Below are 27,980 nucleotides of genomic sequence, written 5' to 3'. Positions count from 1 at the left end.
ATATTATTTGTCAATACTACAAATAATTTCAAAATTAAAATTTTATTTTTTTCTTTCAATATTTTTTTTATTTCAGTTTGCATATATATGTATTTAGACTACAATAATAATTTATAATGTCATCTCAATAAGTATACACACACACGTACATAACAAACTTTTTAAAAACATGTAAATAATTTAATTATGTTTGAATTTTTTTTTTCTATTTTAACAATATAAATTTATTTGACTTAAGCACTAGCCTTAACTAGTTTATAAACATAAATTTTTTCTTTTTAAATTAAGTAAATACATAAGACGCCTACTAAAATGTAAACTTAACGTCAAATTGACTTATTCAATTGATTGCTGAATAAGTTAAATTGACGTTAGATCTGCATTTTGGTAGACTCCCATAATTTCAAATATTATTTTGAGCTTAAAGCTTATTCTTTGACATAAATAGTACTATTTAAATTCTAATTAAATAATAAAATAAATTTTGGTCTTTGACCTTAAAAATAATTAATTTACTTACAAAAAAACATCACATCAAAAAAAAAAAAAAAATTAAAAATTTTATTTATGTATGTCTAAAAATCAATGAAATATTAATAAATGAAAAAAATATATTTTTTATACTGAATTTTATTTCACAAATGACAATAAACCTCAGAATATAACAGTTGATTGTGAATGTGTGTAGTAATACTAGCAATTTACACAATATGAATGTCATTCAACTGACAACAATTGAATATTTTGATTTTCTTCCGTCGTATAGTAGGAATTAAAATTTAGGGTGGAAATTGGTCATAGTTGGTAGAGGTTCGAACTCATTTGTTAAATAAAATCTGATTTACTCGTATATGCTTTAATTTTTAATGTTATTTAAAACTAACGACAATAAATAAAATTATAACACTTACACATTCACAAATATACAAAAAAAAAAACAAGCTAGATTTTTTTTATAACTTACATATACAATTATTTTAAATATAATTTACATTAATTTTATTATTATATATTAGATTTTTTGTTCTCAGTTTGGCTATAAATTCACAATAAATTTAAGTTTCGACATGATTTAATAGTAAAGGTGTAGTAACATTTGGATATGAGCTTGGTCGTCTTTGATTTCTAATACAAGTTTCATCAATTGTTGGACATGATGCTGTTACATCTTCATATCCTGATATTGAGCCTCCACTTGATTTTCTTGGACTAGTTTCAGAATTACCTTCCAGGAGAGCATCTTCGCTAAAATACATAATAAGAAAAAACAAAAGTGCATATGCATATGTATGGTTTTGATTGCGCATTAATATTTTGTTTTTTTTTTGTACAGTTTTCTGTTTTAGTAAAATTTTGAATTTATTGATTTAAGTGTCAAATGCGATTGTCATTATTCATTATTCACAATGTTAAGCTAATTTTAGTAATTAAAAGTTATTTTTATAATAATTTTATAAAATAAATGATCAATATTATTTAAAAAATATTTCGAACCGTACCGAAAAAAAAAATTATGTTTTAAAATTATTGCAAAATAAAAGCAAAAGCCGCGTAAATAGCTATTTTTATTTACAGTTATTGTTTCTGTTTTGCTGCAAAATTGCTTTAATGCTCTCTTAAAAATTTTCCTTAACACCATAACAAAGTTCAGTTTTTAAGTACTATGAAAGGCTGATTTTATTAAAGGCTGGTTCTATTTGATTTTTTTTTAAATTAATTGGTAAATCTTGCTGTGTGAACCAGCAAGTGGTGCCTGCTAATATTAAACACTAATAAAAATTGTAAGCATGGACCGAAATGGATGTAAAGACGCAAAGGCGCAATAACTAAACCTCTATAAATCAGGAAGCTGCAGAGTATTCGAAAGTTCCACAATATAATTTTTACAGAATTAAAATTTTTTTATTACATTTCGTAAAGAAAAGGAAACTATATAGCAGCAGCTATTTCATTGCCAACTCAAGAGAAGAACGGTTATAACACGCTTTTATCTAGTTGAAAAACAAAAAATATTGAGCTGCTATTTAATAGAAAATCAAACTGCGACATTGCTGAAGAACTGAAGCTGAACCAAATATCCGCAGGATACTAAAAGACTGTAGTGGCAATGTAGAATGTTCTCCAAACTGATAGATTATGCCAGAACAATAATCACGTTAATTTGAAAGAGCGAAACTGATACCCGATTTGGATATTTTGTTTGGGAGTATAAATTTTGAGGCTTAATACTACATTGTTAATAGTGGGCTTTCGTCTGTGTTTTGTGGAGAAAACTGAAGAATTTAGGAATACCCAATGCATACACTGCAACGAAACCTGTGGCCAAACCCATTCGACCTATCATAAAGTATTCCACTCACCGCACAGAAAAAAAAATTAATTTTTCGAGAAACTGCTGTGGAAACCACATTTTTGTTAAATTTCTAAATTAATTCTATTTTATTTCTAAAATTCTGCATAAGTCACCTTTTTCAAATTCTTGTTTTTCATCAAAAACTTCATAAAAAACTTAAGGTATTGCACAAAATAGCAAATTGATTCCCAAAACTATCTGAGTAAATAATTTAATTTGAGGATCACAGGGAATTTTTTATCACATTGTTTGAATTTGTTAATAATTTATTATACTTCTTAAATTAAGCAATTAAAATATAATAGCAGCGTTAGTCAATGCGTATAAGTTGCGTATTTAAGCTAAAAAAAAAAACAAAAAAAAATTAAGCAAAAATGAAACGAAAAAAAAAGAAAAAAAAAAATGATATCAAATTATATTTCGAATTCCACATTAATCTTAAAAGTGGTAAGAATATTCTCATACCTATGGTAGCGATGATGTTCCAGAAGACTTCCAGTTGCAAACCTTAACTTTTTCGGTGATTCTAAACTAGATGATCGTGTTAAAGTACTTCTTGGAATGTTCTTATTTTTTAATGATGATCTGATACCAGTCTCTGGTGGCAAGAGATTATTTTGTTGAAAAATACCATACTGTTGATTACGAGCACAGTATGCTTTTGAGCCTCTTCGTTGACCACGTTCATAAGTTCGACGTGCTCGATAGTCTTCATCTTCTCCACATAACCAATACGTTTTTTGTTCACCTTTACCTTTCATTGCTATTAGACCCCGTTCCTTAAAAACAAACAAATTTTTAATAAATTGGAATTGCTTCGGAAATTCTATATTTTTACCTCTAATGTATAACCCCCTAATTTATCTAATAAAGCTTTACATTGCATACTACAGTGTATTTTTAATGGTAAACCAGTTGATTCCATTCTTGATGATGTATTAACTGTATCACCAAATAAACAATATCTTGGCATTTTCAAACCAACAACACCAGTACAAACAGGACCTGAATGTATACCAATTCTTAATAGAAGTTTTTCATTAGGTCTATGTCTTATTTTAAATTCTGATATAGCACCAAGTAAATGTAATGACATAGATGCAATTTCAGCTGCATGTAAATCACCATTACGTATTGGTAGTCCAGATACAACCATATATGCATCACCAATTGTTTCAACTTTATAAACATCATAATTTCCAATTATTGAATCAAAACATGTATATAAATCATTTAGAAAATCTACAACTTGTAATGGAGCACTTTCAGCTGACATTGATGTAAATCCAACAATATCACTAAAATATATTGTAACCATATCATAACTTTCTGGATCAACTTTATTTCCCTTTTTCAATTGTTCAGCAACTGGTCTTGGTAACATTTCTAATAGTAGAGCTTCAGTCTTCTTTTTCTCTTCTTGTAATTGATCGGTACGTTCATCAACTAATGCTTCTAAATTATTGGCATATTTTTCCATCATTGACATCATATTATCAAATATATTCGGTTTCATTCCTTTACGTAATGGACGTAAACGTGTTCGTATCGTTTTAAAATCAGGACGATCCTCTGGTCTTTCTTGCCAACATTCTTTTAAACATTCTCGTACACAATCAAACGACGTTTCTAATGGTTGCAGTGATGGTCTACAAAATATTTTAATGATATTTTCATAAGAAAATTTTTAAAACACATTTTTCACCTATATGGTGCTCCTAATTCTGGTGGTTGCAAAACTTTTTTAAGACATTCCATTGTTTGTAAACCAGTTTCTCCAAATGGACCATGTCTAGTATGCATTTCATATAAAATAATTCCAAATGAATACGAATCACCTTTTTGTGTTCCAGGAACTAATGATGGCGGTCCAAGACGTAATAATTCTGGAGCTCTATATAACAATTCTGGGTATTTTAAATTAAATTAATTAAGAATATTTTATTTTGACATTGTAAAATAAATTTAAATAATTACTTGAACATTTGACTACCATATTTTGGTTGTCATAAACATCATCAGCTCCTTTTTTAAATGCAAATAAACCAAAATCACTTATTTTTACCACCCATCTTGAATCAATCAAACAATTCGATGTACATAATGCTCCATGATATCTTATGGGGGATTCATGTAAATAAATGACCCCCTGTTATGCATGTAAAGAGAATTTCAATGTTTTTATTAAATGAGTGTAAATATAAAATTGAGTAGGATGTGAATCAAAAGGAAAATATTAGTGTTGTCGTGTTTTTTCAAAAGTAGATTGATAATCATGATAATCAGTTGAGACTGAAAAAAGGCAAATAATTTGATACAATATTGTACAAAGAACTGTTAATGATAACTTGCAATATACGTGTGGCGTAATTCTTCACAGCCACACACACTCTGACAAGATGTATAAGATAAAACAGTTAAAGGAAAATGTGCTATACGTTTCAAACGACATTTCTATTCCCATATACGACAGAATGCTAAAGCATTTCATTAAGCTCCAGTTTTTCAATACCTAATAATTTAATAGACACACGACAACACTTCTTATTATTTATTCAATGGAAGAAATACTTCATTTGTGTTTATTGTTGAATAATGGAAGAGAAAACAAACTTGATTAATACATGAATTGTGAATTATTTACTATTCATGAATGATTAATAAAAACACGAAAATTATACTCACCCTAATAATATCAGCTACCATTGATGCTATAAACATGTTATCCAATTTAACATCCTCATTCTCAAGAATATCCTACACAAGAGTTCAGAGTTTGTATCAAAAACATATTGATTAATAAATAACACAAAAATTCTTTCATTAATCATAATTTCATATGAATAATATAACACTTACTTTGAGGCTTCCTCTTGTACAATATTCACTAATAATACAAATATTTGGTGGATCTGTACATGCTCCAATAAAAGCGCATATATTATCATGTCGGGAATCTCTCAACTATTTTGGTTGTAAAATTTTAAAGAGTATATCGATAAGTGAGTGCCACATTTAAGTACCACAACGCCACAAAATTCGATATTCATCGATTTCAAAATTAGAAAATAAAATTAATAAGAATAAGTCCAAGTCTTATCGTAATTAATTTTCTTTCTTACCAATTTTAATTCCTTTTTCATTTCTCTCGTTATATCAATACTTTTTTTTGGAACTTTCTTAATTGCATACAATTGATTTTTATATAGACCAATTGGTGTATAAATTGTTGAATAACGAAAATCAGCATCTGGATTTGAACTTAAACTAACTTGACTAGTTCGTATTAGTGGATGTGTTGACTAAAAATACAAATCATAAATTAATACTATTAATATAGCTGTACGATTCTATACTGAGTGTACGTTACCCTAGTTAACTTTTGACCAGTTTGTTCTTCTTTTTCATGCATTTGAATTTCACGAAAATCAATTTTCCATAATAGACTATCTAATTCTTGTTCATAACGCCAATTACGATATAATACCAATGATATTATACCTAAAAGTAATAATGCTCCACCAGCAATACCAGCAGATATTTCACCAGTATAACCTAAAAATAAAAATAGGAAATATTTTAGTTTTCATATTCTGAGGTAACCAAAGAAATAAGGCACACATATTTAATTTATATATTGGTAAGGTTATTGGTATTTAATGCACATTGTTTTGCATTGATCTGTAAAAGGCTCAAGAACTATTGAACTGAATTTTGCGCCCTCCTTCTCTTTTGTACACGGGTCATTACCACACCGTATGGAAGGTATGCCACGCATTTAATAATGCTTTTATAATCTACTTTCTTCCGGTTACCAGTTAAAAGGAAACTAATAATATTTTCTGTTTCACGAATGTAGAAAACAATTTTCTATTTTGCCTGCACAACTGCTTTTAATCGAATCGGATGAATTGAAATATTTTGCAACGATAATGGAAATAAAATTTGCATATTTTACAGGTACCTAATATAGGAAAATGTTTTAAGGATTATATTGTAGTTCAAGCAACGTACATTTTGAAATTTGCATATAGAATCGTAAATGTAAATAGATTCTGGTATGGAAATTTTAATGTGTTTATTTGGATTATAGATGATGTATTTTAAAATTGAAAATATTTTAAAATTTTTACGTATTTGCATAACAATTACACAAGGTGTACGTATGTCTTGTAAAGGATTTAGTTTTATATAGAGGCTATAACAACAACTAAAAATTTCAATTTTTCCATCACTTAAAAAGTGGCCTGAAAGCAAGTTTAATTGAACAATGTTCTCTCAATATTTTTAAATCAATTCAGCATATTGTTAATGAACATCTGGCAACACGTACTTATATAAAGTAAAACGTAATTGCTTAGAATATTTTAAATATTTTGAATACGGAACATCATAGGCTCGTCACCTATCTAGGAAAATTCAATGGTGCAAGAAACTGGTTCATAGTTATTTAGGATATTATGTATCAGTCCTATGCTCCTCCCAGCTTCGCTCCTGATTAAACACCAGACTATACAAAAAATTTTAAATATTTTGAATATCATTCAATACCTTCAATAATATAAGAATAAAAATTATAATACCTTAAATGAACTATATTTGTAACCAAATATATTTTATAAAAATACTACTTACTCATACCTTAATGGTATACCAAATTATAACAGGCTATAATACATCTTGAAATTATGTGAGTATTTTTATAAACAAATGTGTGAGAAAGAAAGTAATTCTTGCAAGATTTAAAGGACATGATAATTTTAAATAAGATTTTAAATACTTGTACGGATGTATGTTCGAAGGATGTTATAAATTTGGCATTCTGTTTGTAAATCTTAAAGTTAATCTTCTATTACCCGTATATTACCCACCAGTTTACCCATATATGTTTTTAATCAGCGCTGAAATTCTGAGCCGATTTGACTGTATCTATATGAATTCATCATAATTGAGATACTAAAATGGTTTCTTATATAGTAAATGCCAGAACGCTATGTGTATTAGATGCGGTCGAGGCAGTAGTTCAGATATCTACCATACAACTTTAAAAGCTATTAGGCTCAGAAACAATAAAATCTACAGCAAATGAAATTTTATACAAGCAGATATTTTATTATATTATTTAGGGCTGTTACATTTGATAAAACTAGTTAAAATTTCTTAACACGTATAATATAATATGGAAACTATTGAAACTATATAATGGGTATCTCAGGGTTGACACGGTCAACTCTACCTTTTCTCATTTATAACTAGAAATAAGTTTATTTCCTTTGGTAATAAATTTGAGGGTATAGTAAATAAAATAAATTTTGAATATTTTTGACACACAATATTGCCATTTTGATTTTTAAGGGGAATTAATTGTGTTAAATTTTAATATTGGAAAGTTTTCAAAAGAGAAAAATGGTAGCGATTACCCTAAAAATTCACAATTTAATAAAAATTTTAAAATTTAAAAATAATTTTATTCTGAAAATAAATTTTTATTAGAATCAAAAAATTTTTATCGATCAAATCATATACTCAAATAATTATGAAAAATTTTACACGATTCAATTGGTTTTCAGTGAAAAATTCTCACATTTTAAGTGGAAAAAATAATTCTTGAATTTATTTTTGCCAGCATTTTTAACAAAGAGAATGGAATCTTTCCGTTTTCACATTGAAATCCCAAATAAAATTAAAATTTAAATTTGTTACACATAAAATTTAATAAAAAAATATTTTACCCCAAAACAAATAAAAGGGTTCAGATTTGCTGTTCCTGTAACATCCTTTTATTTTTATTTTTTATTGTAATGATAAACATTGCGTATATAATATTAGCTTCCATTAAAGTATTCAAAAACAAAATTCCGAAAAAAAAAAATTTATTTATAAATTTTGCCTATTCCATTAAACATAAAATATTTCTATGTTAAGTTGATTGCAAACCCAAATAAAAGGGTTAAATTGAAAAATATACAAATTTTTTTTTTCTTATTCTAATTCGATTGTATGGCGTCTTGGATACCAAAAAATTTGAAAATCTATAAAATTTGTATATATACAATGTTTGATAGCTTCTTTGAAATTTTATTGATTATATTTCTTTTTTAAATATTGTAATAAATATGTAACCAGGAATATTAAATTTATTCATGCATATGTACGCTCTCGGCACAATATAAAAATTCTAATTTTAGATACCAAGAAAAATGAAAAAATTTACAAAATTTTTTTTAAACAAAATTTTATTTATTAAACCGACTATGTTCATTGGCAAAATGGGTAAGGTGCTTTAAAATTATTGAATGACTTTATGCGAGCTTCCATTGAACGATATCTGTTTTAAAACACTTAAACACTTAAACTGCGAAACAGATCGTAAATTCTGAATAACGGAAAATGAGTGTAGAGTAAGAGAAGGGACGCCCGTCCACTCACGAAAATCCCGTTCCATCGATAATCCTCAAATTAAACATTCGACAAGCGCCCATGCAAACGAACCTTTTCGAAAGAAGTAAAATTCTCCAACCATCTATTGAAAGCAATTAACTTCTTTAATGAATATCAAGAGGCGCACCGAAAATTTCCCCTGTACCTTCTCTAAGCAGTCATAAAAGAAGGCTTCCAAGATGCGTCTCCTCTTCATCAGAGACGAAGAAGCACAAAGACCATGATCCATGTCCTTCAACTCCATAGTATCTTTAAATCCCTCATAGATATCCGTTATGGCGACTCCCAGACTCTTTTCCATTTTCTCCAAATGTTCCGTCAGGACCACCACCAATATACCGAGATCAGTCTTAAATTATACTCCAACAATACCTTCGTCCTCTCCTTATCCCCGTCGGGTTAGAAAACTATATAGCCACCCCGTATGTGCAAGCCCTGTTGTTCTGAAAGATTCAGTATTTATGGTTTTGGAATTGTTTAAAAATGGAATGATACAATAATTATGCAACTTTGGTTCCAATATTGTAACCTTTACACTTAACTATTTTATAATAAACCTGATTATTACAAAATATAGTATAATTTGTAGAATAATATTGGAATCGTATACAAGATTATATTTTAATTAAAAATATCCGATTATTTTTGTTCACTCCGTAAAATGTTATAACCATGAATACTAATGAATTCACCTCCAAAATATTATTAGTAATTAAAATCTTAATTACCCAAAGTTTTTAATAATCTTCTTAAATTATTTACAAATTGTATCCTTGTTTAGAAAACGTGTATGATTTGCCACACATTTTACACATAATAATAGATTTAACCTCACTTTACGTACATGTATGCATTACCACCTATACCCATATGGTCATATAGCTTAATTAATTTCAAAATGTACAAAATAAATTCTATACATTTTAAATGGTACATACATAATATATTTCTCATTAAATTTTTTATATAAAAAATTCTTAACAATTCTTTTTAACTTACTTATACATTTTTCTCCTTTGAATCCACATGGAGGTTCAGCAACAGGTGGCCCATATCCATTAACCCAATTGAATTCACGATAAAGATTTAAATCCTGTAATATATAGAAGAAGAGAAGAGAGAACGAGGATTAGATTGGTAATAACATTAACACCTAATTTATTTTATGTATGCATGTACGTGCATCTGTACAGATTTTAAACTAATTAACATTTCATTTAAAATCTATTATCTATTTCTTGCTTTTTTGATATTCTTTATATATAGATACACCTGATTCTATTTTTCCTCTCTATACATTGTTTGTAATTTAATTTTATATTAAAATATTGCGCACAAATTGAATACTTTTAGAGACAGTCTTTTTCATTTCAAGGGGAAATTAATTTCTTTCTGTGTATGTTGACATGTAAAATTTGTTGCTTTCACAATAACTTTCCCAGTTGTATGCTGTACAATCTAGTTATCGTGAAAACCTATAATTAGCAAATTTTATTAGAAAAGTTTAGCATTAGAAGAGAAGCTAAGCCTTTCTAAACCCAATTTTGTAAACAATATTGCAAGTTGCTTTTTTCATATACAAATATAATTCTCATAGAAATTTTTATTATACAAGATTAGTCCAAGCAAGTATTAAATTTTGTAAATAAAACTACAAATAACTTAAAAATGTAGCATACTTTCAGGCTATTCCTATACAATTTCTTACATAAGCTTTATGGGCTCTTCACATTATTGTGACACTGCAACCGCGACAGTCGCACGAATTGTCAAAATGTAATTCAATCCATTGATTTAGAAGAAATTGAAAAATTAATACAACTAGTAAAAGATATAAAAGATTTGTTTTGATGTCGCTATCGCTTACAATCTATTAACACAATTGTGACAACGACATTTGTGCTATATCTCGAACGACTCTCGCTGCAGTACAATCGCACAGTATTACACTGTCACAGCAATATGAACAACAAATTAAACGGTATTTAAAGTTATTAAAGTAAAAATAGAATCGGGTGTAAAAAATTTTATTAAAATTTTTCGTATTACCTGTATGTGTCCCTTTTTTACATTTTTTAGTTTAAATTGCAAAGCGTGAAAAAATATTTATTAATAATTATATAAGCAACATGTATACATTAAAGTCTGCATAAATAAATAAATAATAAACGGGTATTGAATAAACAAAATAAATAAATTACCAATATAATGACGAGAAAATGAAATTTTTTAATATTAAAAAAAAATAACAAAAATATTATGAAAATAAATAATTTTATATTAATTAAAATTTTTGTATATAAGTAAACGCTCTACTATATATTGTGTGTTATAGCGAAAGCAAGTACAAAAGGACATTGTTGTATTGTGCAGTACAAAATTCTTGTTGTTACAAATTACAATATTTTCTAATGTAATGGTGTAAACTACACTAAATAATTAAATTATTAGGTTAATGCACATTGTAAAGCTATTGCAGAAAAATATAAGAGCATTTAATATAGCATAATTAAATATATTGGTTGGCAAAGTTATTGCTTTTCTAATACTAACTAAGCGAAAGCTATCATTTTTAGTTTTTATGGTCCGGAAATTACAGCGGAAATTTAATATTCAATATCAGACTGAGAGAAAAAATATTATTTATTAAAGATCAAAGAAAGCATTTTTTTTGCCTCATTTAATTTAAAAATTTTAATTTTGAGATGAAAACGAAAATTGAGGGAAGCATCAACGAAACGTTTCATTTTTCGGAGTAATTAGGTGAGTAAAGATAAAATATATTTTACTTTCGTACAAATTTAAAAAGAGTTTCAGTTTCGGAAAAATAAGGAGCCAAAAACTGAAATGAATTGCTAATTTTGAAAAGCATTGATTTTAAAGGGGGAAAGATAGATAGAAAATCACTTATTAATTTTTACAGACTATTAAAATTGCAGACTTCTAAAATTTATCGCCTAGAAGAGCACGATGGAATTTTTTTCCTACTTGAAGGGGTATATAGAAGTTTTGTAAACATTTGATGAACGGATAGATTGGACGAGCAGACTCACCACACTGAAGCTAATAAGTATATTTGATCCTAATTTTGTTTAAAACTTTGTTAATAATAAAAATTTACTGCAAATTAATTTTAAAAATACAGCTTTTGCGGCTCAAAACTCTCTCTTCCTAATTACTAATGCTAAAATTATATGAATTATGTGAACAACTGAAAAAATATGAATAATAATAACAACTACAATATCAAAATTTCTCAGCTATTATACTTACTGGAAGAACATCCTTTTTTGGTGCACTAAATGTACCAATCGGCACTAATCCATAAACAGTCTTATTTTTATTATTCCGAAATAATTTTCTACCTAGCACCGTATAATTTCCAGCTGCATCACCATTTTCATCAACATAAACGTGATATCTAAAAAGACAAAATTTCAATTTTATTTACTCATCTACAGTATAATTGTACATTTTTTTAATAAATGTTTAAAATAATTTTTTTTAATAAAAATTTATACAAAAATCAAAGAACAAAAGGAAAAAGATAAATTAAAAGTTCATACCCCATCGCACTTAAATATTTTGTTCCTTTGACTGCATCAATAATTGCTGTACCATTTCTAGGATTTTCACCAACTGATAAAACTTTTATTAAAGCACTTGTATATAAATTTACAGCATCATATAGATATGCTGCTTCAGCACGAATCTAAAAAATGGAACAAAAATTATATAAGAAGGTAAAAATGTGTTTGCATGTATGTGTGAAAAAGAAAACAATCATCATTAATCATTAAACTTTTACATATTAATGATGGTAAAATTGAAAACGAGAAACTTGAATGAACAGTTTAATGAGCTAAAATAAGGAAAAACAAGTAAGCATAACACATAGTACATACGAACCTTTTTAGTTCCACCAAAATATCCTAAAGGATTTGGAAAATTGAATGGCGGTAATTCCATATATTTATTAACCTAAAATAAAAAAATAAAATTAATATGTTAGAGCCATTTTATAGCAGAAACATGTTATCAGAGTTCTTTTGATAAGTCGAAATTGAAAAATTTGTTGTGAAGAGATAACACTACCATGCCGAACATGAAATGCTTGGTTGCATTAATAGTAGCCCAGTTGTGGATTGTAGATTGCAAAGAATGGGTAACAGTTTACCGCAACCAGAAAATTTAGGTCTATTGTGCCCTCTAACTAAGTGGGGGACAAAGCCTTACAACACCCCCTCGAGACCCATCCTTCTGATGAATTCGAGCAACTATGAAGGGTCGGCAAACCGAAGCTCCACCGGAGTGAGCACGTAATTTCTCAGTGCCTAACCTCTCATGCGGGCGAGGGCCCCGTATTTCCTCAGAAGGTATGCTGAGGACTTCTCTTGTGCTGAGGACTCTGAGGAATACCTGCAAACACCTTCACTTTCTAGGCTCAGTCTTCTTACCTGATTCTTGCCAAACCCTATTATTTTCCTAAAGAGCCCCTGGTTATAATTTCCCAGAAGCTCCTTAGCCTCTCGAAGCCTTGGAAGGCCCCTCCAGTAGCTATACCAACGACTCTGACTATAGCAGCCCAATTTTCGAAGATGGGTAAAGCTGATTGATGTAAAATAGTTATGTAATATTTAATATAACCCCAGGCACTTCTTTTTGAATGCAGTGTTGACCGGTAATAAAATTTTCAATTTATAGACAGTGAATACTTTATTAACAGGTTAGGGATGTACATTTGTATTTATGCTTGAAATCTATGGTTATTCATAGTTCCTATACAAACACTGAAAATTTAAAAATTCCACTTTGCAACTCACATACTTCGTCCCTATATTTTAAATACTATAAACCTGTCTAATTTTTTTTTTAAATAAATAAAAAAATCGATAATTTTTAGAACTATAAAAAATCAATTTTATTTTATAGATTTTTGATTTATACGAATTTCTGGTTCCGCTTCATAAAATATAGAATTTGTAATAAATCTTGTATCAAAAGCAATATATGAAAGGTCAACAAACTGAAAATATCATAATTGTTGCTGGAGCAGGGAGTAGTTTGCCGATATTTTATAATTTTCAAGAAATTTGATTTTTTATAAAATATGTACTATCTCTCCATTTAAGTATTTTTGTCAAATATCGAGCTAAGGATTTTAAAAAACAATTCGCTTACCCAGTGCTGCCAATACTTTCTTGCTCAATTTACCACCTTTAATTCAAAAATTCCTATATTTCCCTTTTCCAAACCTTATTTTTTCCCATATAATTTCCCTTTAAGAAATTTTTTGTTTATACCCATACATCTAGCATTGTCTTTAAACATAATATACATACTTAACCATTTTTTTCATCTGCTGCGTTAATGGAAAGTTTTCAATTGAATTTCTCGTAATTTTTGGCTTTTTCCTATATTCTCTTCAAGGCTTTCCCTCAATATTTCCCTCAAAATGTGAAATTTCCCACGATTTAGCAACCACTGTTTATAATTCCCTCGAATTCATTATAGTTCCTTCGGATTTTAAAAGTCTTATTCTAAATTCAACTAATTGTCCAAATTATTTGATGGCAGGCAAATAATTTACCGTGTGCCTCCCATTGTAAGGAACAAGACCATTTAATTTCAAGAATTCGAGTAATAAAACAACACAAGAACCATTATTGTTATCATTTTTCTTACAATTTCTATTGTTCTTGATAATTCTTATCTCAATAGTAAAATGGATATCAGTTATCATCCTTGTAATATCTCAACAACAACAAATGTATAGGAATAGCATTGGCAGATTTTTTTGTTGACTTTGTATATTGTTTTTGTTTCAAAATTATTTTTACTATGTTTTATATTGAAAATTATTATTCGAAATCAATATTTTAGTAATAATAACTTTTTATATTAAAAATTGTTTTTTTTTTTATTTCATCTTTATAAATATTTCATAAAGGAAAGTTTTTCTACAATTTCCATTTAAATTGTCCTAGATGTCTTTTTGGGTGAATTAAAAACACATGCGTCTATTTTATAGTTTTTATAATTTATAAATATATTCGAGATATATTATAAGATTCCTGTATATTTTAAGTCATTAAGAGTCTAAGATATAACAAGAATTGCACAGATTTCAGATATTTGCGTGTATATGGGCGTATTGCCCAACAACAATATTTAGTTTGATGGACTGGGTTGTTATCAAGAGCTTTATCGAAACCATGCAGAAACGCAACTAGAAAAAGTTCAAGTTTAGTTTAAGCAAAGCTTTTTCACAATATGAGACAATGTGGAGAGTCTTCCGTAACTTTTTAGTAACATATGTCAACAAACAAAGACTTCCTTCTTTACTTCATGAAGGCATATTTCAGCTAAAGATTGATTTTATGGCCTCTTTGATATTTTTGTTCTTAAGCTCTATTTTGTTCCGATTGCATGCTAGGTAAATTTGGAATAAGTCGTACTTTTCCGGCAACATTGCAGACACAGCAAATTATTTTTATAAAGTTTTCAAGTATCTATATTTAAATTCTATTTCAAAATGTTTCAAAATATTAACAAGTATTAAACTCAGTATTTTGGCATTAAAATATTTAAGAAGTTGTAAACTTTAAGCGAATCAAAAATTAAAGTCTTCATAATGCAATCATGAAAGAAACCATTGCATATATTGTCAAAAATTCAAAAAATCTGTCTTAACCTAATTAAAGAATTCTATAATTGCTTATGAGCTCCACAACTTTCTTCATAATTATTAAACTTTAAGAACATTATCAAAGTTAAAGATATTTTATTAATTAATTTAATTTGTACTTCAAATATTTGCTGTCTCGTGTCTCACTCTTGAAGGTTATTGTCTATATTTTCCCTTTAATAATTTTGCGTTTCTTGAACTTCTCTTATATGACACACAATATTTTTATAATATAGTGGAAGCAAAAAGTGGTAATTAAATACAGACTCATAAACTAAAGATGTTTGAAATTTGTTGTTGAGGATGTTGGAAAAGGAAAAAATTAAAGAAATTATAAGGAGAAAAATTTTTATTAAAATTATCCTGTAAGTGTTTTCAATTATAACTGTTTTTCTAACGAAAGAAAAAGGAAGAAGATATTGAAAGCCTTGATAAAAACTTGCCACCCTTTAAACATTTTCTGCAGTTTCGATTTGACTGTCGCAGAACTTTTGTAAGTCCTACATACTGTGGGGCCAGATGAGGAAATTTCAACGTCTTGACAGAAGAGTTTGATAGTGAAGCTCTCGAAGAAAGGGGACTTAAGAGAGCTTTTCCACTTTAGAGAAATAACCATGCTAATTAACAAAATGCTGTTATTTATTGAAATGACGAATCGAACTGTAAATTAAAGTAACTCTTCCAAAGGAACAGGCTAGGTTCAGAAAGCAAGTACTCGAACACACTTGTGGAACAGTCAATTAAGTCAATAAAATTTAAAATTTATACAAACTATCGCATTTTTAACATATGCGGTAACCCAAATACAAAAACTAGTTAATGGAATTTTAATTATTCTATTTTGATTTTTTAACTTTTCGTGTTAATTTTGCCTCATTAGGCATATTAAAGGATCAATCTTCAAAGCTAATTTTCTTCCTTGTATTTAATCGAATTTAATTGCTTCATAACTGTTGGAAAGAGAGGAAGATAATTATTACTGAATTTCGTAAAATTTTTTTAAGGAATGATCGAGTACACTCTTTTATAATCTCTCTCTTTGACTTCAATTAGAATAAAATTGAGGGGGAACAATGCTTAAGTTATTAATTCCGATATTTGGAATATTTTTGTGTATAAATATTTATCGATTGTAGAGCAAGTTCCTTATATTTTTTATATATCAATTATTATTGTAATTAAATCAATATAATTTTAAAACTGTGGCTTAACTCACATTTAATATTGTTGTATATAAAGGCAATAAATTTCTGTATACTTACTTGTTTTGCAAATTCTTCAAATTTATTTGAAGCTGATGGAAATATACCCATATATGAACGGTAAGCTTCTTCTACTGTTTTATCAATCGTTTCTAATAATAATCCTCTTAAATATTTTTCTGGTTCTGATTTATCATATTGTTCTATATCAACACCAACAACGAAATATTCACCACTCTGAAGAAGTTCTTTTTTATAGAGAGCCAACATTAAACCTAAATGCTCATAATAATGTCCAAGAATTATATAAACTTAATGTATAGAGTTCATAAAATATGAAATGAGAAATTATGAAAAGAAAAGAAAAAAAACAAAGAAAATTAATCGGATGAAATTATTAAGAATTGTGTACAATAATTTAATTTTAATAAAGAATAATTTTATAAGAACAAGGATATATTTTTGTAGACGAGTACGATATCTTCAATACAAACCAGTTTTTTTTTTTAGAAAGGAAGCAAAAAGGAAATTCATATTTTTACCGAGGAAGAATTTTAATGTTGAAGTTCGCTCTTATTGTAAGAAATAATTATTGTGATTGGATGAAAATAAAGCATCGCTGTTGAACACAGAACCGTATCTAGTAGAAATCTAAATAAATTAATTTTTGATGAAAACTTTTTAAGGACTAATTTCGCAAATTAGTACCTCAAAACTCCACTAATGTAGGATATTTGAGGAGTTGAGTGAAAATCACCTCCAGATTTTAGGAAATCTATGGAAATTTCAGGAAATAAGCGGTAGTATGGAAAGTTTTCATCCTGTAATTATTTGTTAACTCTCGAGTGAACATCTATAAGTTAGTAGTGATTTAGTAATCTTATCACTACAAATTTAGGAACTGTATGAATGTTACTACATATTACTGATAGTGCCCGAGCACTCCATTTTCCAGTTTCTTTAAATTTAACATTTTCAATATTAAATTAACTGTACTGTTATTTTATAATATTACATTCATAAATCTAGAGTTATGCTTCTTTCAACAACCAAAAAAAAAAATAAATTTTTCAGTTTAAAATTGTTATAATTGTATTTCCTTAAATATAAAAGTGTGCACAATATACAAACGTCTGTGCTACATGCATTAATAATTCGTGGATACGTATAACATTCCCCATATTATATTTTATACAAACAACAAATTTTACATTTATATGTTATACATATGTATAAAATTTTATTGTTTTGAAATTTCGTGGTTGTATAACATACATACGTATGTACGTACAATTATTTGCAATATAATTTATTAAATCTATATAATTTCTTCCTGTGAGTCGTAAACAATCGAAATGCAAACAAACACATTGCTTTGGCATATTAAATAACAATATATTTCCGTTTGTTACTCTTGCTCTTAGTTACTTCAACAATTTAAAATCAAAAATTTTCAGAAGATTTTCAATGGAAAATAAAAATTATTATTTTAAGCACATTATTGAATTATTTTTAACTAAATATTTGTGAATTGTATGTATTATATTAGGCGTTTATATAATGAATGCAATATAAGAACAAAATATAATAGCCATGTAAATAAATACAACAGTTGTTAAAGCATATTGTAATTGGAAATTCGATTAAAAATAAGCAGGATTATAAAAGATATTTAGTAAAAAATTGAATTGAAAAAGTGTTTCTTACACAATTTGCGACGACAAAATCTAAGATTAAAACTACGGTAAGATCTGATGACTATTTAACATATAAAACTGAAATTATCTGATGACGGTCAGACATCACGTCAAAGTTGTATTAACAATAAAAAAAGTAAGCTGAGCGGTACTTCAAACTATCACAAAAAATAATTGTCGCCATTTTGCTATCACTCTGACACAAAAAATTATGAGAGTAGAGTAACTGCTGCTATTATTAAAGCAGGGTTTATATATTCGACCTTCTCAGCATATACATATCCGGAAATGATACTCAGATTAAAGCATAAATGTTGTCGTATAACAGTAAGTAACAAATTACCTGCACGTCATACGAGTAACTTCTTAAAGTGTAAGAATAATTGTTAATTTTTACAAAAATATTATTATCGACGAAAGTCTTAATTTTTCGCCTAAATATATGCAATTTTTATATATTTATAATTAATTTTCTATTGCCATAACAGCCGAAGGTATAAATAGCAACATTCTAATTTATTAATAATATTCTATAACTTTATGTGTATATGTATGTAAATAAATATTTTTACATTTAAATTCAAAGGAATTCGCTTTTTTATGATTCCTTAATTTAATAACTTGGCAAGGAAGAAAATTTTATTTTTAGATTTTCATTTCTAAAAATAGAAAACAAACAAATAAATTAAACCATAATGTTATTAATCTTCTAGTATAGTCTTGTTAAGTTGTTATAAATTACATAAAATGGCTAAATTTACATACATATTTCATATTAAAATATTTTTTTATATAAAATTATCTTGGCAAAATTTTCCCTAGAAAAATACTTATTTATAAAAAATAATTTATTGCTTTGTGATTTAAACATGCTGTTTTTATGTTAATGGTTTTGTAACTGTTGATAGACGTAGAACAAAAATCTGTCTTAAATTCCATTAGTGTTGTGATAGAGTGTCAGAGTAACAATAATGTAATCATTAAAAGACAGCAAGGCTGGATTAAGTGGTTGCTTACATCCCGCTTTTTCTGCACTTTGAAGAGGAGAGTCCAGTGTGTTTAATTCTGAACAATATTTTTTCACAAGTTCTTACGAATGAAGCGAATCAGATTGTTATGAACATTTATTAAAATTAATTGATGGAATCGGTGGCATTTGAAGTCATAGTCAGTCGGATACTCAACACCAAGGGAATGTAATAATAAAAATAAAATTAAATAAAGAGGATAAATGTAATGTACTCATGTATACCATAAAGGATTCCACTCCGAATCTAATAATTTATTTAGTACTGGGACTGAATGCAGAAATCTCCCAAACATTTCACTTATAATCGAAATTCTACAAAACATTTAAATAATTTTATTCCTATTTAAAGTTGAATAATTTTTTGTGGTTTGTGAATTATTCAAGGATTGTAATATTGTGGGTATATCACAGTGTATTATGATTTCTAAAATTCATAAATTTAAAAAAATAATATTTTAATTTTTTCCACAAAATATTTTAATTTTTTTGTGGAAAACTTTATAAAATTAAATTACATTATTTCTAAAACCATAATTGTAAGCACATTTCAATAACCAAAATCGTTTTTATTTTTAGCAAAATGGGATTATGAATATCCTTAGGATAAAATAAGGGAAAACATAAAGATGTGAAACATTCCTACATGCATATTAAATTACGTAATGTAAAAAGCGAAGTGTATAACGAAGGTGTAATTCTATGCTGTAACATTTGTATTTTCATTCGAATATAATTCGTCTCATTGGTGTAGGAGGCAAGGTTAGTTTTTTTTTTTTCCTCCACGGGACCGAGGCCCCAGGCCCCACTCACGTCGACCCATAGGATCTTTTGTGATTCCTATCTTCCTACATTAGGCCAATTCCTAGGCCCCTGACAAACCGCAGTATGGCAGCCACATCAAGCTGCGAGATCCTCCCCGGGGCCACAAAGCCCCGCTCGAAGCACCTCAGCCGCAGGCGAGCAACCGCCTCGCACTCACACAGCAAGTGCTCCATGGTTTCGTCCTCCTCCAGGCATAAACGGCAGACCTCATCCGCCACCCTGCTCATCCTTTTCAGGTGGACCTTCGTGAGGCCGTGTCCAGTGAGAACCTCCACTAATGTTCTCAAATTTGGACGACTGAGCAAAGTCAGATCCTGCCCCCCAGTCCCAGGGGACGCACAACTTTCCTAGAGTGCGACAGGCCCAGGCAGCTGTCCAGTGTTCAACTCTGGCCCGCTTCTCCCATTCACTGAGGATACGCAAGACCGGTGTCTTGGGCACCCCAAAGCATGGCTCCGGCCCAATGAAGGGAGCCGCTGCTTCCTCCCTGGCAAAAGCATCAGCTCTCTCGTTCCCGTCCACCCCGTAGTGTCCCGGCACCCACATCAAGGTCAATTTGTTGTGCCTGGCCAGGACGCCAAGGACGTCAATGCATTCCTTCAGCAGCCTCGATCCCACTACATCTGACAAGAGGGCCCCGAGAAAAGCCCTACTGTTCGACATAATAAGAATCCTGCTACTTCTTATGTTCCTTCTGATACATTCTAGAGCACATAACTCTATGGCATATGTGTCAGCCTAAAATATCGATGGGCAGCATCCGAGGACCCTTGATATGCTTACGCCCTCTCTATACACAGCTACGCCCACCCCTTCATTGGTTTTGGATCCATCCGTATAGAAGACCACGGCCGCAGGGCCAAGTTGTGGTCCCCCCCTCCGTCCCAGATCCGCCTTTCAGCTAGATCTACAACATATGGCCTCACTATGTTCCTCTTCCTCATATCAAAGTCCAAGGGATCCCCATGTCATGTAGGCTACCGATCTCCGCAATGATGCTTAGATGACCCCTAAGATCACCCGGCTTTGGTTCCCTGAATTACCTTATCCGCAGTGCCTCCTTCATAGCCTCCCCCTTTAGGTGAATATGAAGCGGAGCCAAGCCCAGGAGAACCTCCATCGAGGTCGTTGGGCACGTTCTTAGGGCACCAGTTATGCCAAGACATGCGAGGCGCTGCAATCGAGTGAGAGCAGCCCGCGCCGTCGCCTGCTCAGCCTTGTGCCACCATATGACAGAAGAATAAGTTACAATTGGTCGAACAATTGTAGTGTAAGTCCAGCATACCATTTTAGGGCTAAGACCCCACGTTTTCCCATATAGCCTCGTCGAAGCCCATAGAGCCCGGGTAGCCCTAACTATGACTCCATCAAGATGAGGCCCCCAGTTTAGTCGTTGGTCTAGGATTACTCCCAGATACTTGACCTCCTTGGAAGGCCCAATGTTTGTGGCCCCCCGGAGCAACGGGCGCACATTAAATTTCAGTCGCCTAAAAATGGTACAACGACTGCCTTTTCCGGGTTAATGCCACGGCCCCCCACCTGCGTCCAGTCCCGTATGATGTCTAGGGCACCCTGCATTCGGTCAGCCACGACATCATCGTACTGGCCCCTCACAACAACGGCCTGATAATCAGCGTAGTGTACATTATACCCGCTATAAGACAGCTTGTACAGCAACCTGTCCACCACAATGCACCAGAGCAAGGGAGATAGGATCTCCCAGCGGACAACCACGCATGGTCCGCACCGTAATCTTGGCGTCTCCCACCCTGGCAGCAATATTTCGGGAGCCCGATCCATCTCAGAGTGGGGGCCTCAATTCCCTTTCTTGCAGCCGCCCTCATTATTGACTCAAAAGAGGTATTGTCGAAGGCCCCCTCAACATCCAGAAAGGCCGCAAGGCCGGTATGACTTCGGGTGAGTGTCAAGGCGATTGGCCTTCGGTATGAATACCACCCTCACCCTCCTCCAAGTCACTGTGGAAACCCACTCAGACACGTGCCAGTTCCAAAGAGGCCACAAGGGGGCTACATATCGTAAGGTCCAAGACCTCCTTACGTATCGCGTTTATGAAGGTCGGTTCGTTACGCCTATTAGCGACATCTAAGTTATTTTGTAATAAAAAATCAAAAAGGCACTCACCACTAGGGTTTGGTTAATGTGTCTTCCAAAGTATACACATTGCCTAGCGAGCTCATCCCGCAACCGAAATCATCTCATTGAGAAATAACTTGCAATCCCGGACTGTTGTAGAATTAGACGTCTGCCATTTTAACACCTTTATCGCTGCTGATGCACCTACTTGATATCAAATTGCCTGTTAGCCATTTTAAAACCTGGTTTATTGTGACCACCATCGTCAAAATACGTTCCAGTGTTCCAGAAGGTGAAAAGAGATCTCTACACTAAGTTGTTTCGAATGAACTCCTCCCCCTAACCAGAGGCAATCGCGAATAAAAGAATAAGAGAGACATAGTCAACCCAACGGTAGTTCCCATTATGGCCGGGCGCCATAGCCCAGAATATCAATATTTTAAGAAAATTTTGCTTTTGTTAATAGTAAGTATTAGATCCTTCCAAATTTAATTTACAAATAGTCGACTTTACAAATAGGAATTTTGCAAAATTTCCTAAAAAATTTGGTTTTTTGATTTTCAACTCCACTATAGTGTCACAATATATAAATAAATCTATCTGATTTGCTAGGATTTCTTTAATAATTAGAATTACATAAAATACACTAACATTCAAATAAATAGAGTCTTGAATCATTGCGTGTAACAGCCCAAAATATTCAAAGAACCAAACCACTATTAACCCAAAAAATCATCTTTAACCATACTAGTTATAATAGAACAAAATACAAAAGGTAGAAATCCTAAGAAACGAAAACTCCTTTCCATGATCTTTGAATATTTTATTTGATATCATTGAACTCAGATCGTCCTTGACTATTGGAATTTATATATATAATATAAAAATATTTATATACATGGTGTAATCTAAATACTAATCCTAACATTTTATTAAGATATTTTTCAAGATAATCTCGATAATATTTTTTTTTCATATTGTAATTTAAGAAGTGATGGTGTGCTTTTTTTTACTTATTAAATACCCAACATCTATGATAGTAGAGCATTTATCCTTAGGTATTTGTACGTAGATCCTTAAATGTACGTTCTCAGATATTTTTTTTCAAAATAAGTATAACAAGTTATTTTTCTCACGTATGTTTATAATTTGTATATTAAATATCTAGAGTCTAGATACTAAAAATATGTATTAAAATAAAATATGCAAAAACTTATGATATTAAAATACTTACTCCTTGTATTTGAAAATGTTTTCTCAACAATATCATCAAATGGATTCTCCATAAAACCATGATGATAAATTGTTTTCCATGTTACAATTTCTCTTACATTTACACCATTCAATTTTAAAATCGATACAATTGTCTCAGCAACTGGAACATATTCTTCATTTGCAGAATTTAAATATAAAAATGTTACCTATCCATAAATCAGCATGCAGGAATTATATTTTGTAGAAGTTCAGGATCATGATGAAATGAAAAAAGAGGATAAATGAAAAATAATGATTTTTAGTTTTTACGTTATTGGTTTGTTTGGTTTTTTCTTTTATAAATCACAAAGTCTTAATATTCTTCAGATCGAAAACATTAATGAAAATTTGAATTCTTTCTATAGTAATAGAAATTTCTAGAACAAAAGCTGGTTAATAACTTTGTGATTTATAAGTCAAAAGTGAGGATAGTAGTTCTAAATGAATTTTTTAAACTTACTTCAGTCCAATTATAGGCTAAAAGTAATGATACAACTGACTTTGATATTTGTGTATCAGGTGGTCGGGTTCTAGCAAATGTTGGAAAATCTTTTTTTAAGGATGTATCCCGATGTGTGCAAAACTGAAAAAATCAAGAAGTTATATTGGCAAATTAAATTGAGAAATTGAAAATATTTTACGATAAACGCTAATTTTTCCAATTAACTGACCCATTATGACTCATTCATATTTATGATGATGTATTACCCATACCTTCAAATGAAGAAAACGAACTGAGGCGAAAACCTTTTAAGAGAGTATATGAACTTACCTCCCGAACATACCAAAGAGATAGAGTAGGGATAACGATTTTATTAATATTTAGAGAGGCTCAATTTTCGGTCGATACTCTAGAGTCGAGACCCTACTTCTTAGTATTGATACTACTAAATAATTGTATGTGTGGGACACTCATTTTTCAGTTAGTCTGGTAATACGAAACATGAGCTATATGTTGCACAAGAGCGTTCTAAGCTTAAGGGAAGTTTTTGAAGAAGATTTAATTTGAAATTTCAAATAAAATTTTAGGTACATTAATAAGTTTTTTGAATTTTGATTTTTTCATGAAGACCGTTTGGTATATGTTGGGTATACAGCGGTATGCATTGTACTGCAAATATACGCCTATCGGGAATCTTATTGGTGCAATAAATTGAGCATTCGCAGTGGCTCAATGGTGCATTCTCTTATAATATTACGAAACTGATTTAATAGCTAACATAATTTGAGCTCTATTGTAGGAGATGATTTCAAAGAATAGAAAATCGTAAAATTGCTATCGTAAAATTTATCTCTAAACTATACTGTTTATTAAATAAAGAAAAAAATAACTCTTCCACAGCATATTTTCCATATTTATTCAATAATTTTTTAAAAATTTTCTTAGTAATACAATGTATAGCAATAAAAGTATTCTTTCTCATAAAATTAATCACGAATGTAGATCCAAAAAAAACTAGAATTTAAATAAACATATTTTTCCCCCGAATAATGGCAGACAACACTTTACCCTTAAAATTCGCAGCTCTATACATTATTCCACCACATTATCTACTCAAAACAAAATTTGCTCCATTTTCTTCTTAATATTTTCTTATCTCATTCTAATGTCAATCTTCTTATTTAAATAAATATATTTATTTTTCATGTAAAAATCTCATAAATCTTCTCTTCTCCCAAAGGCTGTTTACAATAAAAAAAAATATTATTTAAATTCCTAACATATGGGACCCACACTATTGTTATTTCTTATACCTAATTGCAAAGCCGTCTAAAATACAAAATATTAATAAATTTTCCGCCAAATGTGTTCCAGTTTAGCGTGTGTCACATTAATTTCTTAATGTCTGTCATCGAATCAAACAAAATCTACATAAAACATAAAAGTGGCATTCTTAAAGTTTAACCTAATTTTGCTATTATATAAAGAGAATTAAAGGCAAAAATACATAAAAATCGTCTAAAATCGATTTTATGAATCGATAAAAATTTCTTCTTTCAAAAAGGACATTTTATTTATTCCCTTCTTCTATTCAGTTTTATTATGCTATTTCTATTACAATTCCTTTATGATTATCATCCTATTCAATCATAAATCATGCCTTCATAGTATGTAGATCTCAATTCCAATTGATTTTGTCTATTTTTATTTGAATATAAACATAATTTCGTTTGATTTCCAAAAGATTAGTTTACTTTATCCCCATACATTACAAAAATATTGTGTAAAAACCCCTTGAGCTTTATACCTATAACCATTCTCATTCAATATACATGCGAGTTTCAATATAAAGGGAATTAACAAAGTCATATAGTACATTTCCTTTTCCTGATAAAATTATATCCTGATTTCCTATATTTTCTATATATTCCAAATTGCTTTCTATTAATCTATTTTATATTGTGATACACAAGTACATACATGTGAGCATATTAAAAAATAGCCAAAATATTTTATTAGGTCATTTTCTATGGTCTTTTCCATGTATAAAGGATCATAAAAACAAAATACAAGTATTAAAGAATAAACCACAAAATAATAATAATAAATAGATAACAAAAATTTTTGCTTACATATGAAATCATTGGTAAATTAAAAGCAGCTGCCATACGACCTTCATGTACACATGTCTCTTGTGGTCCAATATAACCAGCAATTTGTTTTGTCCACAAATCAGCTGTTTGCCTTATACTTATTACTTCATCACCATATGTTTCAGCAACAACAAATTCCAATGTATGTCCTAAATCCTTTAATATATCTGAATTAACCTTTGATATAGCTAAACTTATTGCACCCGATATTGTTAAACCTATATATATACATATATAGAAATTGGAAAATATAAAAAGAAAATTTCAAAAACAAAAAAAATTTCTTTCTATATGACAAATGAGTAGGATGAACCGGAAATATAACAACATTGTATGTATGAGGGCAGGTAATGTATGTATAATAAATATAATATTTTTATCCTTTTCAATTTTAGATATGAGAAAATAAAAGGAAATTGTGTTCTCATCGACAGCATTATTCCGTAATATAGAGCACACATTCGAAATGCCAGAATGGCAAAAACAAAAAAAAAGAAAATCAGAGAACTTTTGTAAAAGCAGCAATAGCCTTTTACTGTAATTCACTAAAGTTACCGACAGGTTATAAGAATTTATTGTGCCCCACTTCCAAATGTGAGACATGCTGTACAACACCCGAAAGACCGCTACTCCGTCACTGTAAGTGAGAGGTCTCGCAGTATTTCCCCCTCCTACTAATGAGAGAGTCACTCTCTCCTATAAGGTGTACTGGGTCTCCCACCCTATACTTAAGTACTCTTTTAGTCTGCAATACCTCAACAAGACTTCTGTACCCAACCTAACATATTCTTGGTCAACCCTATAATTTTCTTAATTTGCTTTTGATCATAATTCCCGAAAGATTCTTGACCTGCCCCAGTCCCAGAAAAATTCACCAGCGAACTGACCACCTTCTCTCTTGATTATTTTGTTAGTTCCCAACAAACAGTATGTCGCCCCCCATTTCCTTCTACGCCCACACTTGCCCTAGCTCTCAGCACAGAGTAGCTTTCACACTACCGCGGAGAATACCGAAAATGAATTCAGCGCTCCAACGGCATAATCATTATCTCTTGTGCCCGGCACTCCCTTTCGAAGCTGAATCCCACCCAAAATTCAACGGCATGCACCTCTGCCCAACACATTTGCCCAAAATATTGCCGCCCCTTCTCTTTTTGTAACAAACATTTTAACCAATTTATGGTGCAAAGTCTTTTTTTATTTAATCATGATTATTTTGTTTCATTTTCCACTCGGATATTATCATTTCATACAACATGACTCTTAAATTTTTTTATAAAATAATTCCAACGATTCATTTCGTATAAATAATCATATTTTATGAATACAAAATTAAAAACATTTTTCACTTTTTGTAAAATGAATAAAATTAGATGACATTGCAAAGGATAATAGTATAACAAAGAACTATTTACTAATATACCTTTGTCCGTATATAAAAATTTAAATTTAATAACAAGAACTTACAGTCCTTGAGGACATTTTGCAACAAACAACATTTACTATATATATATAGATACAATATTGCTATATGAAGCAAAAAGAGACTCATTATTCATAAAATTAAAATTTTTTTTTTTGTTTACCTGGTCTTTGATAATCTAAATTTCCAGGACGTCTTTGTGAACCAGTTAAATAACCCAATGTAAATACATCACAATTTATCACATTTAATTTAAATATTATTGAAAATAAAAATAAAATATTAAATTTAAAAAATAATAATTTTAAATGTAATTGATGAAATTTTGAATACTTCATAACGTTTTCCGCAACCATTAAAAGATAATACGAATAAAATACA

At 29.9% G+C, this 27,980-nt stretch overlaps 1 protein-coding gene across 2 annotated transcripts; it reads right to left on the bottom strand.

Moving 5' to 3' along the window:
* Positions 1–238: 238 nt before the first annotated feature.
* LOC129613454 (speract receptor) lies at positions 239–27,980 on the bottom strand. Of its 2 annotated transcripts, XR_008697320.1 has the most exons (19): positions 27,763–27,980; positions 26,156–26,394; positions 24,042–24,164; positions 23,562–23,748; positions 16,745–16,995; positions 12,704–12,775; positions 12,361–12,506; positions 12,068–12,215; positions 9,794–9,887; positions 5,724–5,908; positions 5,476–5,655; positions 5,213–5,317; positions 5,039–5,110; positions 4,331–4,502; positions 4,059–4,260; positions 3,192–4,002; positions 2,819–3,132; positions 2,467–2,694; positions 1,119–1,245 (listed from the first exon to the last, which is right to left on the bottom strand). XR_008697320.1 is itself a non-coding variant. In XM_055527528.1 (18 exons), exons 1-18 carry the CDS (start codon positions 27,953–27,955, stop codon positions 1,056–1,058), a joined length of 3,684 nt encoding a protein of 1,227 aa, XP_055383503.1. In that variant the 5' UTR covers positions 27,956–27,980; the 3' UTR covers positions 239–1,055. The 2 variants fall into 2 exon arrangements, 1 of the variants encoding a protein (XP_055383503.1); XM_055527528.1 differs by lacking the exon at positions 2,467–2,694 and having other exon boundaries at positions 239–1,245.

Source organism: Condylostylus longicornis, unplaced genomic scaffold, assembly GCF_029603195.1.
Source record: "Condylostylus longicornis isolate FDR11 unplaced genomic scaffold, ASM2960319v2 ptg000084l, whole genome shotgun sequence".
NCBI lineage: Eukaryota > Metazoa > Arthropoda > Insecta > Diptera > Dolichopodidae > Condylostylus > Condylostylus longicornis.
This window is presented reverse-complemented; position numbering and strand designations above follow the sequence as displayed.

Coding starts and splice junctions, on each gene's coding strand:
- LOC129613454 (XM_055527528.1), bottom strand. CDS start 27,955: ATGGTTGCGGAAAACGTTATGAAGTATTCAAAATTTCATCAATTACAT. Junction 5,656..5,723: donor CTGGTCAAAAGTTAACTAGG/GTAACGTACACT, acceptor TTGTATTTTTAG/TCAACACATCCACTAATACG. Junction 3,133..3,191: donor TAGGGGGTTATACATTAGAG/GTAAAAATATAG, acceptor TTTGTTTTTAAG/GAACGGGGTCTAATAGCAAT.